Genomic DNA, 19,579 nt, shown 5'->3' on the forward strand with positions numbered 1-19,579 from the left:
AGAAAAGGGAGGTCAGAGTGCCCTTCTCATCCTGCTGTTTGTTCAGTGCCTTTAGCTCAAAGCATCCTTATGCCAAAGAGGCCTTTTGGGGGATGGTAAGTTCTGCCACCCTTCAGGGATTGTTTACCATGAAGCATTCACCTGGCCCCCTGAGACCTAGGAACAGCTCCTGCTCCGCCCTAAATGAGTAGAGAAACATGGCTTCTTTTTTGTTCTGTTGTACCTTTTAAGTCACTGTTTTCTCGTCTGTAAATGAGGATAATAATAGTTTGTGTCTGGTAGGATTGTGAGCATTAAATGAGATGAGGCAAATAAAATGATGTACTTAGAATATATTATTAAATATAATATAATTTTATTATATCATAATAATATTATAGTAAATATTATTGTGAGGGAGGAAAAATAATTTTCCTTCTACCCTTCTAGGTTTTTTGCTGAGACTTGTCTTTTATAAAAAGACAGACTAATGAGGGAAAAACGACAGATGTGTACAGATGGGAGCTCCCCAGGAGAAACTGAGTAACTCCTAAATGGCGCGTGCCAGTACCTTCAATATTGTCTCTAGCTCAAGATAAAACACACTGGGGTGGGGTGAGGTGGGGGGAGTCAGTTATGGGTGGTTATCTGGAAAAGCACAATAAACAAGGGTAAGGTTGTTAGGCAGTTTTAAGTGATTGCCTTCTGCATTGATAAGAGTTTCTAGACATTTCGAGTCCTCCTCTTCCTGAAACTGGAGGAATATACCGTTACAAATGGGAGATTTCCCTTTTAAGTATAAATGTCTGTTAGAAAAAGTAACTTCTCAGTTTTCAGAGCTTCACCTTTGTCTGCTGTTTCTTAAAAATAACCTCAAAATAGTATGTCAAAGAGGCATATTTTGGGATGATATATTTTGTTCCCCTTCATTATCTGAAACAGATAAACAAAATGCATTGCTGCTTAGGTGTTCCTTCTTGTATTTGAAACATTTGTTTAGAAGTAACCCAAACCAAGATAATCTGTATTTAAGAATCATAAAGGGAAAAAAAATGTCTTGGCTTTTAAGACAATTTGCTTTGAATTTTCCTGCAGTCAGAGTTGGCAGGGTTAATGTGTTCCAGCTGAGAGGCGGTGCTGTTACCTTCTGGCAGTCCCATATGCAGATGCTGTTACATTAATTACAGAAGAAAACCTCATTAACTAAAAAATCCTTTAACTGTCAGTGAAGCAGCTGCTTTAGCTCTGAAACAGGTTTTCTTCCTCCTCCCTCCTGTCATTCTCCCGTTTTTCATCTCTTCTTTAGAGAACTGCTGAGACTGCCCAGGAGGCCCTCAGAGCCCCCCGCTTGCTCCCTCACCTTTGGATCCGCAGCTGTAGCCGTCCAGGGGAGCTCTCCTAATTAATTTCACCTGTAGTTGAAAAACAACCAGACCAACAGCCTAGCCCCCTCAGTTATTTTTTTTTCAACAGTTAAAACCTGATGGAATCCTGGAATTTTGGAACTGGAAAGGATGTTAAAGATGATCTAATCCAGCTCCCTAGTTCACAGATGGGAAATCCGAGGCTGAGAGAAACAAGTGGATTGCCAGAGTCACAGGGCCAGCCAGTCAGTGGTGAGGCCCCGGCTGGTGCTCCGCCTGCCGCCTGCTGTGGTCCGCCCTCACCAGACTATTTGCCAAGGGGAGCAAGGAATGGAACCGTCTAGTTTCAGCTTCATTTCTCTCCATGTTCTCGTTCAAATCTTGTAGACACATTGAAGAGCAATGAAAAAACTAAAGATTGGTGGGAGAAACAAAGAGCTTGTATAATGACATATTGAAGACCAGATGCAGATATCCATATTGAAGATCTTTTCTCTGTCTAGTAAGTTGCATACACAACCCTAGCACAGCGCCTGGAGACGAAAATTCGAACTGGACTCACTGTCAGCCCCCTCTCCTATTGCACTGGCCTACTGTTGTTTGACTCCAGCGAGTTTATTTATAGTGACTGTTTCTGTCACTGCAGAGATGGGGGTGTGATACTTTGGGTCAGATGAATAATGGATGTGTCTGCTCTGGTTTCGGCCAGTGCCACGTGGTTTACTGGTTTTCCTGTAGTCTCAGAGGTGTTGAGATCTCTCCCTTTGGTCCTGAAAAATGGTTAGTTTTCGTTCTCTGTTACCCACTCTCCTGGCAACAGCAGTAGTCACAAAACTCATTTAGACTCACTGTTGTTACTATGGACCAGCTTTTGTTATGGGCTCTGTGAAGGGTGTCAGTATGAGCTTACTTAGACAGCCACCTGAGATCTGAGGAGGACTGGGAGGAGAGAGAGATAGGAAGTATAGGTAAGAGCGGATCTAGCAGGAGCCCTCATGCTCAGGCAGAGCCTGGTTGGTAAATCCTGCTGCCGAATGGAGAGGTCTTGTTCTGCTGCCCACCTCTGCTCTCCATGTTGAGATGAAGGGCGTTGTTAGGAATGACGGTTGCTCCTATACTATTCATGGTACTGGACTGTTCATCGTATTACTGGATTTTTCTGAGTGCTTAGTAGAGCCCCTTATGACTTTCTGTAGACAGTTCTCAATGGTAAATAAATGGTAAATTCTTACACAGAGCAAGCAAACAGATAACAAAACACTATTTTTTAGTCATTGTGTTGGGTGTTGAGGATACAGAGAGAAATATGATGGTTCTTCCTGCCTTTGGTAATTATAAACATACGACTGAATAGTCTGAAGAGGAGCAAGATTTGCCATCCCAAAATGTGTCTCTTTGGTATGAGAATTACTTTAGGCTTGGTTGTTTTAAAGAAACAAAAAGTTCAGCAAGAGTTTTTATCTTCCTTACCTTAACTGCCTAAATGAATTTATATAGAGGGCCTATCACCAGAGCTAGCTACAGTGTAGTATGAACCAGGTGTAATCGTGGGGGGTCAAAATCTTCTCTATGTCCAGCTGTTCCTGGATGGCCCAGCAAACATTTGTTTACCAAACATTTATTCTCTCCATTCTTCTGTGAATTGCCTTGTTTCCCTTTGAAGACCCAGCCCCCTGCCCCCTCTCTTTAGTCCAGGATAACATATGTATCTCATTTAACCTGTCTTTCGAATCTTTCATGTTCAGATTCCTCATGTGTATGTAATTAAATTTCATTTTCTACTGTTAATCTTTCTCATGTCAATTTAACTCTTAGACCCAGCCAGAGGAAACTAAAAGGGTAGAGGAAAACTATTTTTCCTCCCTGACAACTGTAGTAAATGCTGTTTAGTTGTCAGTGAGGTATGGAGGGCCTCAGGACTCCCTACTTACTGAGTGGTCACACACACAAGGGGCTGTGTCCCCTTGCTTTTAGTTTGTAAGTCAGAAATTAGACCAGTTGTCTGGTGCTCTTCCCTCGTGCTTAATAATGCCTTGCATAGAGTTGGGCCCTCGGTTAACGATTTGCTGTCTCCTCTCTTTCCCAGGAGAATAGATTTCCGTGTTTGGTGTCTGGTGGTGCTGGTGTGCGTGTGCTGACCAGGTGATGTACTTAGCAGGCAGACATGGAAGGGGGGGCTTAATGAAGTCCATAAAGGGGTCTGAGTGAAAGCAAATTTCTTTAAACCTTTTGGTGCCATTTGTTGGGGAGAAGATTTAAAATAGTGAGTTTGTAGCAGGATAGGTAGAGTTGGGGGGCTTCCCTGGTGGCTCAGTCAGTAAAGAGACCACTTGCAATGCAGGAGACCTGGGTTTGATCCCTGTGTTGGGAAGATCCCCTGGAGAAGGAATAGGCTACCCACTCCAGTATTCTTGGGATTCCCTGGTGGCTCAGATGGTAAAGAATCTTCCTGCAATGTGGGAGACCTGGGTTCAATCCTGGGTTGGGAAGATCCCCTGGATGAGGGCATGACAGCCCCCTCCAGTATTCTTGCCTGGAGAATCCCATGGACAGAGGAGCCTGGCGGGCTACAGTCCTTGGGGTTGTACAGAGTTGGACGTGACTGGGGGGACACATGCAGGTAGTCAGAAGTAGGACAACCTTTTAAATGAATCTGGCCTCTCTTGCTTCAATTACATAAACAAAATAAACAGCTTATGTATGATTTAATGTAGCTCATGGTTAAATGACTAAAGCAAGTACTGCTTCAGTTGGTGCCACCCTAAATTTTAATGAAGATGTATGTATTTGGCTTCAAATACAGATCGGCTTTCTAACAGCCTAAGAACTGTGTGTCTGTGCCTTTCTGAAGAAACACGAAGTTGCCTGAATCTTAGACTTGGGCAGGCACTGTCACTGAACAAGTTGGGGAGAGATTGAGTTCGGAATCGGAGGGTTCCAGTCAACAAATTTCTGGTTCCTTTTCCCAGTTAGAAGCTCTCGTACTTTAGGAAGCCTTTTGTTTTCTCTTGAGTGTATTTGATCTGTTTTGTGGAAGTTTGCAGTATAGATGAGTGTATCCTGAAAGGCTATTTCTGAGATACATCAAATCTTCCTTGATTTGCTTGGATTTTATCCTAACAGGTAGTCCTTTCCCCTTTGTCTTACTCAGGATCTTGTCTTCCATAAACTGAAAGAATATGACTTGATTAGAGATAGTGATCTTAATTCAGTGTTTTAAGAAAACAAACGACTTGGCAGCTGGGATGCTGTTACCAGCTATCAGAGAAATGAACTGGAAAAGATTCTATGCTTATGCACACTCAAATAACATTTTATTTCAATGTATGTGTGTTAAAAGACTACACACATAAATAAAATTATGTTATAAATAAGGAAAATAAACTGAAACTGCATGTGGTAGAGTCATTTTAAAGAACCTTTCTGTGTTCAAGTGTTAGGTTTTGTGTCACAAGGAATATTTTTATTTTGATTTGTATTCAGTCCTTGCGGGCTTCTGAGGTAGCACGGTGGTAAAGAATCCCCAGGTATTCTTGCCTTGAAAATTTCATGGATGGGGAGCCTGGCAAGCTACAGTCCATGATGTTGCAAAGAGTCGTACACGTCTGAGCATTAATGCATGCATTCAGTCCTTGGACTCACGTTCCAGTAGCGTAGTCTTTTCTGGTTTTGTCAGTTTAATGTCCTTTGATGGAGTCCTTGTAAACTCCTTAGGCTGTCCCTCCACTGATTGAAACTGGGTCGGGAAGGGCACATTAGGTCATTGTCACCTTTCTGGAAAGAAAGAACTGCTCTGGGGGCGAGGCAGAGAGGGGAATCCTGTGTGATATTTGAGAAACTTTCTCTGACTGGGATGTTTTTCTGGTATCTTCTTCAACCAAGAGCTTCCTAGAAGTTCCTTTTCTAGGAGGCTGACATGTAATGGGGTCTCTGTGTCAGTCTCTGTCTACCCCTCCTCACTCTTCTCTCTGTACTCCTTTCTCCTTCCACCCCTGTCCCCGCCCAGGCCAGCTGAGCTGCATTTCCTTCCCACCCAAGGAAGAGAAGCGCCTCCAGCAGATGGTGGACTGCCTGCCCTGCGTCTTGATCCTCGGCCAGGACTGTAATGCCAAGTGCCAGCTGTTGAACCTGCTCTTGGGGGTGCAGGTGCTTCCCACCAGCAAGCTGGGCGGTGAGAACTGTAAGCTTCGGCGCCTCCGCTTCACCTATGGGACTCAGACTCGGGTCAGCCTGGCGCTCCCTGGCCAGTATGAACTAGTGCACACGCTGGTTGCTCACCAGGGCGACTGGGAGACCATCCCTGAGGAGGACCTGGAGGTCCAAGAGGACAGTGAGGACGCTGCCCATGTTTTAGCCGAACTGGAGGTGACGATGCGCCATGCTCTCTTACAGGTACCAGTCTCGTCTTCACACAGTTGCACCCGTAGGTACCAGCTTTCGTTGTGTCTGAGCTTTCTCAGAAGGTAATTTGGCAATGTGTCCTGTGGGCTCTGAGTGTCGGCAGATAGAGTCAAAGGCACGTGATCTAGGAAGCTGAAAACCAGACAAGACTGTGGCAGTGCCCCTCCCTGCCTCCACTGCTGCAAGGCCCTGGGCAGTTTGTCCAGTCCCTTTCTAAACTGAAGAATGTGATCCTTACATCTCAGCCTGCCTTTACAGAAGGAGGATCAGGGTTAGAAATCCCTTTTCATTTCTTAGCAGGAAGGCGTGGCTAGAATTGTCTCTGGCCCTCCCTTTCTAAAAGGAATAATCATACGATTGATGTTCTTATAGAGGAGAACAAGTGAAGAACTTTTGAGTTTTCCTTAGATCTGCCATCATTTACTAAGTGAGCCAGGTCATGTCTCCTACTTGCCAAGGGACCTCAGAACATGAGGACAGATCTGGCTCAAATAAAGAGGTATGGAGATGTATCACCTGAAGAATGTGTCTGTTTCTCTCTTGAAGTAAACTCCCGCAGAGAACACAGGTCTTGTGGCATTTCCCGAAAGACAGCACTATGTGTCTGGTGTTTACAGCTCGGCCTGGGAAGGGCTGTCCCTGGTGCAGGGCTTCCCTGGCTGCTGCACAGCCAGGACGGGGCCACTTTATCAGGCCAGAGGGTGAGAGGCAGAGGGTGCGAGTGTGCCAGGAGAGCGGGGCTGGGCAGGGAGGGTGCCTGTGTCAGGGATCCGGAGCTGGCAGGGAAGAAGAAGCTGGCGTGCTCACAGCAGAGGGTTCGTCTCCTTGCTGAGCTGTGCCAGGAAGGAGGGGCTGGTTGGGCAGGGCTTGGAGAGCAGTTTCTTCTCCTCTTCACCGACTCCTGTTCCAGAAGGCTTGGCGTCTCAGTCAGTGAGCAAGGCCTTCGATGGTGGCTTTGGCCTATGGTTCTCTGGAAGTAGACACTGTCGTCCCGTTTCCTTCCAGAGCCCGGTTATCTTTGATCTCAGTAAATGCTGGAGGGATTTAGTATACAGGCCAGCATTTTCCCTCAGCTCAGTATCACTGGCGGCTTTCCTGTGCCTTCAGACCGAGAGCATGCCCTTCTCAGCTCCAGGGCAATGCGAGAGTTCTCGGGTGACTCTGATCCTTGTTTATTGACTGAGCCTGCTCAGTTGACTCATGAGCTTCATAAGTATATGATGCAAGCACAGTCTCTCTATAGTATTCTGTTCTGGTCTAGTTACTTCAGTTTCCAAGAGCTTAGTGGTTTTCAAACTTTTTTAGATTTTAATTCATGCTCAGAAACAGCATTTTATTATTAGGACCCAGTACATATATACATGTGTGCATTTGGAATAAAGTTTCATGAAACAGTACTTTTACTTCTTGCAAAACACACTGATATTTTCTCCTCTATTCTATTTGACTTCATTTTTTGAAAAAATGATAGCAACCCACTATGATGATCTGACAATGTATTCTGACCTACAGCTTAAGAAACACTGTTAGATAGCCGAAATTTGGTTGGGTGGTGATTTTTCCTGTTCTTGCCTTTTAAAAACAGTCTTGGAGTGTGAACAAAGCCATCTGTAGGACAGGTGCATTATTTGATTGATTTCTCTGTGTCTCTTCATTTGTTGGTTTTGATTTTTAATGCTCATTTACTTTTGTGAGCTGAGCTGATAAAATAAAGTCACAAAAAAGAAAGTGAGAGCTATTTCCCAAGTGTGTGTGTGTGTGTGTGTGTGTATGTGTGTGTGTTAGTCGCTCAGTCGTGTCTGACTCTTTGCGACCCCATAGATTGTAGCCTGCAAGGCTCCTCTGCCCATGAGATTCTCGAGGCAAGAATACTGGAGTGGGTTGCCATTTCCTTCTCCAGGGGATCTTCCTGACCCAGGGGTTGAACCCTAGTCTCCTGCATTACAGGCAGATCTTTTACCATCTGAGCTACCAGGGAAGCCGTGAGCACATGTCTTACTGGTGAGATTTCCCAGCAATGCTCAAGGAATACATTGTTGTTGTTTAGTAGTTCAGTTGTGTCCAACTCTGGGACCCCATGGACTATAGCCTGCAAGGCTCCTCTGTCCATGGAATTTCCCAGGCAAGAATACTGGAGTCAGTTCCCATTTCCTTCTCCAGGGGATCATCCCAACCCAGAGATTGAATCCCCATCTCCTGCATTGGCAGGCAGATTCTTTACCACTGAGCCACCAGGGAAACCCCCATCTATATGTAGTAAGCACTCAAACTGAGTTAACAATTAAGAAGGCTACTTGGCTGGGAGAGAAATTAAGATACCTAAACAGTTTTCTCTCTGCAAGGTTGAAATATAGATAGATTCTCTTTCATGAGAAATATCCTTCTCTTTTCTTGAAGAATTTTCTAGCCTCCCATGTTCTGTTTCATGTGGTTTGTGAGGCTTCTTTAGTAATGTTTCTTTGGATCTGCTTTTATACTGCAGTGATTTTGATGTGGAAACAGCCACGGACCCCCGCATTTCTAACTTTAGAATCCCTTGATGGTGAGCCTCAGAGGGGCCTTAGCCTCTGTGGCACTCAGGCTCTGCTCTGACACTGTAGTCAGACTCCTGTCTCCATTGGCTTGCTGCTGGGAGCATTTCCTAAGCTACCTTGAAGATTTTTCTTGCCAGTGAGAAAGATCTTTTTTTTAGCCCCAGTTATATTTAGAACCAGAGAATTAGCTCTAAACAGCCCTTCAATTTGGTTCCTAAAAGGGGTCGTAAAGAAAGGAAACATTTAGCTAAAGGAAACCAAGATTGAATTAGGGGAAATGTGATGTTCATTTTTAACTGTCAAATTATTAAAGCAGAATTTCCCCTTACCCTCTTACACAATGGTCATTCTTCTAATACCTTACATTAAAGTCCTCATAAATTAGCCATTTTCAATTTGTTCCAGAGTAGGGCAACTCATGGACCCCATACCACGTGGTACCCACATGGAATACTACAGTATTCCCAGTTTTTTAGCTCTGGGTCCCCTGAGATTCTCAGTTCATAATTCAGTAATAGAGGAATACTGTCAAGCCATTCGTTCCTGAAACCTCATTTAGTGTTAAAACATGGTCATTTTCCAGTTGGCAGTACATTTCACCATTTCTCCGTGTTCACTGGTTTTGTCTTCATGCACATGCTTCCGCATCCTCACCTTCACCCCCGCTCTGGTGTATATCTCACCTCCTTTTATTTTCTGTTCCATTTGCAAGTCCAGTGGGACATAGTCGTCTGCCTTAGAGTTGCCTCAGTCTGATGTATGTGAGTCTAAATATGTTTTTCCCTATGAACACCTGTAAGAAAGGGAATGAAAACAAATGGAGGTGGTTAAACTTCCTCAGCCTGAGATGGGATTCCTGCAGCCTAACGGTGGCGTTTCATTTTCGGTGGCTGTTTCGCAGCTCTCAGCTTTCTGCTCTCGTCAGTAGCCTGTTTACCCCTCCCAGGTGTTTTCTGGCCCTGTGGACAAATGCACATGTCACATGGCTATGAGGCTGCCGCACGCTGTCACGGTGACCGGCTCCTGGTGATGTCTGGGAAGGGGTATTTCAGGGAACTGCAGTAGACTGATGTTTCCAAGAAAGGTCTAATGACTTGCAAATAAACTAATTTTTTTTCTTTGCTACTTTGAACTCTAATGAGTTGAAATAGTTAAAATTTCTCTTTATAACCCTCAGTAGCCATCAGTGGAAGTAATCTATTTGTCATTTCATAGTGACATTGATATTTTTACTTTTTAATCTTTAAAAATTAAAAGCTTTTTTATTTGATATATAATTTTTTAGTTGATTTGCAGTGTTGTACAGCAGAGTGATTCAGTCTTGTGTGTGTGTGTCTGTATATATGTTCTTTCTCAAACTCTTTTCCATTATGGTTTATGCAGGAGGTGGCATGTAGTTCTCGGTGCTATACAGTAGCAGCCTGTTGTTTCTCTGTTTTATATATAGTAGTTTGTATCTGCTAATCCCAAACTCTTTCTTAGTTTATTCCTCCTCACCCACTTTCCTCTTTGGTGACCAGAAGTTTGTTCTCTTTGTCTGTGAGTCTGTTTATGTTTCATAAATAAGTTTATCTGTATCATAGCTTAGATTCTACATATAAGTGACATCATATGGCATTTTTCTTTCTCTTTCTGATTTATTTCACTTGGTGTGATAATCTCTAGCTCCATCCATGTTGGTGCAAATGGCATTATTCCATTCTTTTTTATGGCTGAGTAGAAGTGTACATTGTGTATATATACCACATATATCCTTTCGTCTGTGGATGGACACTTAGGTTGCTCCCATGTCTTGGCTGTTGTAAGTAGTGCTACTGTGAACGTTAGGGTGCCTCGGTCTTTTCAAATATAGTTTTCTCTGGATACATGCCCAGGAGTGGGACTGCTGAACCATAGGGCAACTCTATTTTTGGTTTTTTAAGGAACTTCCATACTGTTCTCCATAGTGGCTATACTAATTTACATTCCTACCAACAGTGTACGAGGCTTCTCCACACCCTCTTCACCATTTGTTATTTGTAGAGTTTTTAATGATGGCACTTCTGACTGGTGTGCGATGGTACGTCACTGTAGTTTTATTCTGCTGTTGTAATCTATTTTTAAAAACATTTTTGGTGGCATGTAGGTGATGTATAATTTATTATACATGATGTATTAGTTTCGGGGTACAGCAGAGAGAATCAGCGATACATACAGCCCCTCTTTTAGACTTTTTTCCCGTGTGGACCCTTAGGGAGCTTTGAGTGGAGTCCCCTGTGCTGTGACAGTGGGTCCCGATTAGCCGTCTCTCACACACAGCAGTCTGTGTCAGTCACAGCCTCTTACTTTATCCCTCCCCCGCTGTTCCTCTCTGGCAGTCCTAGGTTTGTTTTCCACATCTGTGACTCCATTTCTCTTCTGTAAATAAGTTTACTTGCACCAGTGTTGTTTAGATCCCACACATAAGCAGTACCTGTGATACTTGTCTTTCCCTGCCTGTCTGACCTCACTCGTATGACAGTCTCTAGGTCCATCCATGCTGCTGCACACGGCATTATTTTGTTCTTTCTTATGACTGATACTACATTGTATATGTGTACCATATCTTCTTTAGCCATTCCTTTGTCATCTCCTTATAGTTTTGATTTGCACTCTCTAATAGTGACATTGAGCATCTTTTCATGTGTCTATTGGCCATCTATATGTCTTCTTTGGAGAAATCTGTATTTAGGTCTTCTCATTTTTTGATTGGGTCGTTTGTTTTTTTGGTTATTGAGTTACGTGAGCTATGTGTGTATTTTGGAAATTAAACCCTTGTCAGTCACATCATTTGCAAATATTTTCTCTCAGTCTGTAGATTGTCTTTTCATTTTGATTATTGAAATTCATATTGATTATTCTTTTCATTTTGCTGTAAAAAAGCTTATAGGTTTGATTACGTCCCATTTGTTTATTTTTTGCTTTTATTTCTATTGCCTTGGGATACTGACTCACGAACTTTCCGGACACTACTTGCTGAAGAGACAGTCTTTCTTCATTGTATATCTTGCTTCCTTTGTTGGAGATTAATTGACCATAGGGGTGTGGGTCTGTTTCTAAGCTCTCTGTTCTGTCCCACTGATCCATACAGACACTGGTTTTTTTTTTTTAATTTCTCAGCAGTTAATACTTTCACAACCCCAAATCAAAGTAAAAATGATAAGTTTATGCAAAATTTAAACCCCCAAATTTATTAAACATTGTTACTAGAAAACTGTCTTCTTCTTTCAATTTTTGTTTAATTTTTGGCATTTGTTTTGGTACCTTATGAAACTAAATTTGTTAAGTGTTGCTTACTTTTAAGTTAGCTACCATGTCTTCTCTGGAATGTATCTAGTTTGAAAGGTAACAATTGACTGGTAAAACACGAAAGAAGTTTGGGTGATAGTCTTTTGTCTGACAGTAAGCAGATACTTTTGGAAAAGAGAGTATATGGAATTAGGTCAAAGATGGCCATTTCCAAGGGAAAAAAAAACAGTGATATGTATAAGAGAAATAAAAAATGCTATTCTAAAAATATACATTAAAATAAAGAAACCATTATTTTATGGGGCAAAAAGAAAGGGGAACTAAAAGTGATGTGTTAAAAAAGGATATGGGAAGTTCAGGCAAATGCTGAATGTAAGTTCCTTCTAGGCAGTAATTCTATGCTCTTTGAATTCAGCATCTCTCTGCTGTTCCCCTAACACACACTAACATACATAGTGAAATATAACCAATACATTGCTCTTTGCTAAGAAACCTGGTAATACTTACTATAGGTTAATTTACCTATTAAGGATATGTATGCTTTAGAGGCACGATTCTTTTTAAAATCAAGCTCTAGGAGCCTTGATCCCTCTTAAAAAGACTAGCTTACAGGGCTATTTTCTCAGCTCACCACCACTTGTTCACTTTTGGCCTTCCAAGTTTAGCTCTTTGGAAGAAAATCTGGCAGAGATTATGGTCTTAATCTTCCTTTTTTGAGCAGAGCAGGGGTTTTTACTTGTAGCCAACATATACTTTTAACACAGAAAGCTAGGACTGTTGGGGTCCCTGAAATCATCTTGTCCATCCTTTATTCTTCTCTCAGAACTTCCCTAACATCAGGCCAGACAATTCTTGACACAGTGGGCCTTCAGTCACTGTTTATACACGGTCTTTGTAGTCAGGTGAGTCTGGATTTACATCCTGGCTTGGTTACTTAACTGTGTGACTGTGATGCTAGGGCATCCCCCATTTATAAAACAGAAGTAGTAATCTGTGAGTTTTAGGGCTGCTGTGAGGCTTAAATGAAAGACTAGGTGTAAAGCATCTAGCACAGTGTCTGGCCCTTAGTAAGCCTCTCTTTGAATGAATTAATCAGTGTCCTTGAAAAGAGGATTTCCTCCTCTCTCAGCCACCCATCCGTTCCCTGACAGCCATCCATACTGGAGCTCCTTCCATTGTGAAACTTAAGTCCTTCTGGTTCCTGCTTACTTAGACTTATTATTCTGCTCCGTTTGGAAGCAAAGTTCTTCATAATTATTATGAAGTACTTTTGTAATAAAATGAAAGAAGAGAGAGATGTTATAAAGGTAAAAAAAAAATAAAGTTAAAGTTAAAAGATAACCTTTAACTTTCTTCAGAACGTTTCTTTCTTTCTTCTCCATTCTTCTGTTGTCTTTCTTGATGAGTCTAGTAAATGGTGAGAGAATTCACATTCCTAATTTTGTATCTGTGGGTACCTGGATGTTTGAATATCCACACAGTAGAATGCATGGAGGCTATTCAGTACCTTCTTGTCAACTTGTGTGTTATCTGATTCATCACAATATGAAATCAGATAGTTTTGATCCTTAAGGGCTTCATGCTTGTGAGCTGAGATGCAGATCTAAAGCCTTTGCTTTGATGTGTTTGGGATCGTAACACACTTCCGCTTTTAGCATAATGGTCTCATGCTTTCTGTGGCTAGTTGAGGGCTTTGGTTGGTTTTATGGTTTTTCTCAAGTCTTGTTCTGGTCTGTGAGTTACCACTCCCTACTTTTACTGGCTAGGGAGATGAGCTAGTGTCCATTTTATGCTGATTGCTGGGGTGAAGCCCTGGGTTGGCACAGCTGCTTGTGGCCTGTTATATTCTAGAAAGCAGCTCAGTCACAGCTCCACACTGGAGAGTGCTCAAATCGAGAGTCAAGATATTTTCTACAGTGTAACAGGAAGAGGGAGCATGTGCGGACTGTGTGTGCTCAGTGGTGTCTGACTCTGCAACACTATGGAGGGATGTATTTGCCTTACTGTATAATTGACATTTAAGAGTGATAGTGATTTCAGAGAACTGTACACAAATGAGGAAGAATCAACCCTGTGTAAAATGGGCAAAACCTCCCATTGTTCTGTGAGAGTGGGCATGGGAAGAGAATTGATGGTGACGGTCGGTAGAATATGGAGACAGGGATTGGAGTCCAGGATGTGTCCATTGTTGAGCAAAGGGTAAGACCATATAGTTATGTGCTTCTTTTCTATGTGATGGAATGAGGTTGCAGAACTGTAGACAAAACAAAGACATTCATGACCTATCTGAGTGTGTGATTGTCTTTAGTTTGAACTGTTGGTTAAGACGACCATCCTTAGCTGTCGCTGAGGGTGTAATGTGCTGTGAGCCATAGAGTAAAAGTCCTCACCAGTCAGAGCCAGTATTCTTAGGAAGTGGTCAGACTTCAGTGATAGAACCATTTCTTCTTGGCACTTAAGATAGTGTCATTTTATATTAAAAAAAAAAAAACGAAAGAGGCAAATTCTGGTGTTTGCAGAGCAGCAGTCTGCTTTTTTATTACATTCTCTTAATCTTGCCTAGAGAATTGATGGTAATACATCAGCTTCTGTAGATTCCACGGATTTGTGCAGATACATTGTAAAAAAGATACCTCTTTAGGAATTTTCTGTGACTCAAAATGGAAATTATGGCATACTCTTCTGATTCTCTGGATTCTTCTTCTTTGACTGATTTCAGAGCAAAATGCTTCCTCAGTGCTTCATTCTTGGAGTAGACGCAAACAGCAGTTCCAGATAAATGTGTGAGATATGGGTTAAAAAATAGACAGTTTTACATATGATGATTGAAAATGGTTTTGAGCAAATAGTATAGGCATCATTTATTCATCCAGTAATTGCACATTTATTTATTGAATGCTCGTAAGTGCAAACACTGTTCTAAGTGCCAGGAAGGAGTACAGCCTTCCATGAAATAGTCTGAGGTCAGTCTTCCCTCTCAGGTGGCCGTAACATATGGGCCAAGAACAGGGCTCATCCTCTGTGAATTTTTTTTCACTCCCTGTCTCCAGGAGACAGTGCGGCTTCCCTTTTTGTTTATAACCGTCAGGCATGAGTCATCCCTTTGCCGTGAGTATTGCAGACTCACGTATCACATTCCAGCCTAGTTTGTACTGCTGCCGGGGTCTCAGCCAGCAGCTTTTTTTGCCTGTCTTCCAACAGTCAAGATAGTCAGAACAATGAGACCGACTACACAAATTAATTAACTGGGGAATGGAGAAGAGAGAGCATGGAATTGTTTTCTATCCATTTTTGTTTGTACAAGATACATTTAGGACTAGATACCTTCTTTCTAGGTGCCAGTGCACCAGGCAGTATCTACCATCAGAGTTCATTTTAGGGGAATTTTTGAAACTTGATGTATAGCTGATAGTATTATATAAGTTACAGGTATAAAACATAGTGGTTCACAGTTTTTAAAGGTTATATTCTATTTATAGTTATTATAAAATATGGGCTATATTCCCTGAAGCTTATTTATTTTATACACAGAAGTTTGTACCTCATAATCCCCTACCCCAAGCTCTCCCATCTCTCCTTCCTTGTCTGCACTGGTGACCACTAGTTTTTTCTCTGTACCTGTGTGTCTGTTTCTTTTTTGTTGTAATCACTAGCTTGTTTTATTTCTTAGATGCCACATGTAAGTGATATCATACAGTATTTGTCTTTCTGTGTCTCTTTCACTTAGCACAGTGCCCTCCAGGTATATCCATGTTGCTCTAAATGGCCAAATCATTCTTTTTATGGCTGAGTAGTATTCCACTATGTGTGTGTGTGTGTGTGTGTGTGTATTATATAGTGAAAGTGTTAGTTGCTCAGTCATCCAACTCTTTGTGACCCCATAAACTGTAGCCCACCAGGTTCCTCTGTCCATGTAATTCTCCGGGCAAGAATACTGGAGTGGGTAGCCATTCCCTTCTCCGGGGATCTTCCAGTCCCCTGGATCAAACCCAGGTCCTCCTGCATAACAGACAGATCTTTTTACCATCTGAACCACCAGTGATGTATAGGTGTATATGTGTGTGTGTGTATATGTGTATATATCTTCTCTATCCTCTGAATCCTTTTTTTAAAAAAAATAAATTTGCATTTGTGAGCAAATACAGTCAGCTGTCCTTTACAAAGGATGTTGGTTCTACAAGTGGACTTGGCAGCTTTGGCCGACAGTTCTGTTGCACACATAAAATGGTCCTTTAAGAAAAACCTGGAAATTTGCTTTAAAATTTTAAGAAAATACATCAAATAAACAAGCAGCAAAATTCTTCCTGAAAACTTTCTTAACAATACTTACTTTGGTTTGAATATTTAGACTTTTTTCTCTTAATATTTCTATATTAAGTTTGATTGATTTATATCTTTAAAAAGATATATTTAAGACAGAAGCCATTTAAAAAATATTTTAAAAGCCACTGTCACCCATAATTATCTTGTTATAACTTTTCATTTCTTGAAATTCTCTTCTAGTCTATAATTACTATATGTAATTAGAATATTGGCATTTAGGCGATTGCATGCTCTACTTTAAATCTTGAATGTTCTTACTTACCCTCTTTTTTGAATATGCCTCATGAAATGATTCATACTCCAGCACTGTGACTCAGGGTAGTGAAAGGGGGCTTGTTTAGAATAGCGGAGTGAGTGTCAGGTTAGTCTTCCAATCAGAAAACATTCCATGCAGTTTGAGGTACAGGTGAATAGCAGATTTCTTCTTGGCCTAGGCTTGGCTAGAAAGCAAGTAGATTTATGTAGTGTTTGCTCAAATTACAAATGATGAGATCCTAAAAGCACTTTTAGTTTTAGAGAGTTCAAAGTGGCCAGCCAAATGAAAGTTCTGTGGCCTACCTGAGAATAAAATTTATGAATTCTTTGTTGGGGAAGAAGGTGAGACCTTTGTGGTTTGGTGGAAATAAGAGCTCGCTGTCTCTCACTCTCTGCTCTTTAGTACAGGTGCGCGCGCGCACACACACACTACACACACACACACACACACACACACACTACACACACACACACACACACACACACACACACTACAAGAAACAAGAAGCTGGCATTTCCCAGCCCTTTCTCCATTGTCTGGAGAAGGAGATCAAAAAGGAAAACTGTTTAAAACATTTTAGAATTCTGCAAAGGATTGATTTTGAGTCTGCAGACTTCAGAGTTGGTGTGCCTGCAATGGTAATATAGGTATGAGTCTCCAGATAAATGCTTAGGTCTGGAGTGCCAGGCAAAGTAGGCAATTTCAGAGATTTCGAGGAGCAAAATTTATTTCCCTCCATATTCCCATATGGATGGAAATGTATGCTCTTAAGTGAGTCGAGATCCTTAGTGAAGAAGTAGAATGATAAGCAGAAACTACTAACTAGGGAAATGATCTGTTTAGGAGTTGGGTGTATCAGTGATGATTGGGTTCAAACATAGGTAACAATCAGAAAAATAAGGGTTTGCTTAAGCAAGACAGAGGTTAATATATTTTTCCCTTACATACATCCAAAGCTAGGCAGTTGAGAGCTGGTGTGGCAGCTCTATAGTCATCAGGGATCCAAATTCCCATTTCTTTTTGCTTCCTCATCCTCAGGGCTGCCTTCTCTCAGGACTGCCCAAGGGCTGTGGGATGACCAGTCTGACTGTCTGTCACATCTGTGCTCCAGGCAAGAAGGGCAGGGCCGCAGGGTGTACTTGCTAGCAGAGTCAACCCTTTGAAGAGCTTTTTGTTGTCCTGCCTACTATTGGCCGCCCCGTCTATAAAAGACATTGCCTTCCCATTGATGCAGAGGTTCAATATTGGATAGGCAGACCTTAGTCTCTGCCAGACCAAGTGATCATGAGCATAAAGGTATTCCTGAGACCTGATGGCTGAGACCTTGGGATGCTTGCCAACTCTTACGATAGGATGATAATGTTTGACAGATCTAACCTTTAGTTTGCTGCTTGATTGATTGATTGAGCAGTGTTAAGGACTTACTCTATACCAGGCACTGGAGTTACAGGAGTGAAAAAGACATGTTCATGAAAGACATGAAAGACATGAAAATAGACATGTTCCCTCTCTCAAAAGAGTTTATAAGCTAATTGGAAAAAAAAATGTTTTTAAATAAATAAATTATAAGTATATAAGTATATTGACCATTAAGAGAAGGAGAAGTAGCGAGTGTTTCCTATTAGGAAAGACTCCAGAAGGGTATGACATAGTGTATACACTGAGATTTAAAGGATGCATGGGAGTTAGAAAGTTGAGGATGAGTCAGGTTAGAAAGAGGGGGAGGAATGTTCCAGGCAGATCCACTCTCAGTCTAAGAGTTCTTTCTTCATCAGAGGGAATCAGCGGGAGTTTCCAAAGCAACAAAAGGGACTCCAGGTTCTTTTTTTATCTAAAATGGATGAAAGGACTGCCATCCTTTCTACTTACTTGTTTTTTCACTCTCTCTCGATGAGTGCCTGCCTGCTTAGGTGGCACCAGGGAGTGTTGGTAACTGAGGAAGGAGGGGGACAAGTGATTGGGGCATGTACTGAAGCCCAGCTGCCCCATCATAGATCTGCATTTTGGTCTCAATGTGGGACTCTGGGGAGGCAAGGACTCGTTCTGACCCTGAAGTGCTGATATGACCCCCTTCCCCTTCCAGGAAGTGGACATTGTGGTAGCACCATGCCAAGGCCTCCGGCCCACAGTGGATGTTCTGGGTGACTTGGTGAATGATTTCTTGCCTGTGATAACCTATGCACTCCACAAAGATGAACTCTCTGAGAGGGATGAGCAAGAGCTTCAGGAAATCCGAAAGTATTTCTCCTTTCCCATATTCTTTTTCAAAGTGCCGAAGCCGGGCTCGGAGATAACTGACTCCTCCACTGAAAGGATGGAAAGCGAAAGATCACCACTTCACCGCCAGCTGACTGACCTGGGCTATCTGAGCAGCAGCCGCTGTAACTGTGCGGCCCCCGGCCAGGACACCAAAGCCCAGAGCATGCTGGTGGAGCACGGTGGGAAGCTGAGACACCTGAACACGTTTTCTCACCAGGTGCTGCAGGCCCGCCTGGTGGACGCAGCCAAGGCCCTAAACCTGGTGCACTGCCGCTGCCTCGACATCTTCATTAACCAGGCCTTTGACATGCAGCGGGACCTGCAGATCACACCCAAACGCCTGGAATACACTCGAAAAAAGGAGAATGAGCTGTATGAATCACTGATGAATATTGCCAACCGGAAGCAAGAGGAAATGAAAGACATGATTGTTGAGACTCTTAACGCCATGAAAGAGGAACTTCTGGATGATGCCACCAACATGGAGTTCAAAGGTGGGTCCTAGAGAGCTTGGTACGGTGCAGGAACTAGGGCATCCTCGAACCCTTTCCAGCTGGCGTAGAGTACATCAGTTCTGAAGCCCTAAGGAACCTACCCTGATGGGGCTTATTAGCAGCAGCCTGCCTGAAATCACTGAGCGAAGTTGGCCTCTCTTGTTCTGAGAGGTCTTGGAAAAGTCTGCCAACATTCCTTCCTGTTTGATAAATTCATCCCAATACTGCTCTTTAGCCTCGGGGGCCTATTTGTATCCCCTTGCCTTTTTAAGACTGGAGGAGAGCTGCTTGAGAATGTCACTGAGTCGTGCTTTAGTCCTGACTCCTTTGTCATGGCCCATGCTGCTTTGTTGGTTCCTTTTTGTGTCTCATGGTCTCATTTTCTTTTCAGGGTGCTCTTGAGATGTAACTCAGAAGGATTTCCCAAAGTAGCAATTTTAGCTTTCCTGGCATTCCTGTCCTTCATGAATGACTGTTAAGAAAATTGGGCCAAATGCTTAGTCAGGTCTTTTGTTGTCTGAGGTCTGGGTGCTACTGACTTTGTATAGTGACTCCTGCGTGAACATTAGCTCTCAGTTCAGTTCAGTCACTCAGTCATGTCCAACTCTTTTTGACCCCATGGACTACAGCACACCAGGCCTCCCTGTCCAGCACCAACTCCCAGAGCTTTCTCAAACTCATGTCTGTTGAGCCAGTGATGCC

The 19,579-nt window shown here is 42.5% G+C and overlaps 1 protein-coding gene across 7 annotated transcripts in view; it reads left to right on the forward strand.

Annotated features, from left to right (window-relative positions):
- Positions 1 to 19,579, forward strand: part of DSTYK (dual serine/threonine and tyrosine protein kinase) — a 76,095-nt gene that overhangs the window by 16,329 nt on the left and 40,187 nt on the right. For 5 of the 7 annotated variants that reach the window (XR_006272547.1, XM_043485120.1, XM_043485121.1 and 2 more), the window contains exons 2-3: positions 5,350 to 5,735; positions 18,208 to 18,877. Coding sequence is in view for 6 of the 7 variants with exons in the window: in XM_043485120.1 (XP_043341055.1) it covers positions 5,350 to 5,735; positions 18,208 to 18,877 (1,056 nt within the window). In the remaining variant the exon portion in view is untranslated. Of the gene's footprint in view, positions 1 to 3,429; positions 3,486 to 5,349; positions 5,736 to 18,207; positions 18,878 to 19,579 lie in introns of all 7 variants that reach the window. The other 2 variants (XM_043485122.1, XM_043485123.1) reach the window with 2 other exon arrangements.

Source organism: Cervus canadensis, chromosome 13, assembly GCF_019320065.1.
Source record: "Cervus canadensis isolate Bull #8, Minnesota chromosome 13, ASM1932006v1, whole genome shotgun sequence".
Taxonomy (NCBI): Eukaryota; Metazoa; Chordata; class Mammalia; order Artiodactyla; family Cervidae; genus Cervus; species Cervus canadensis.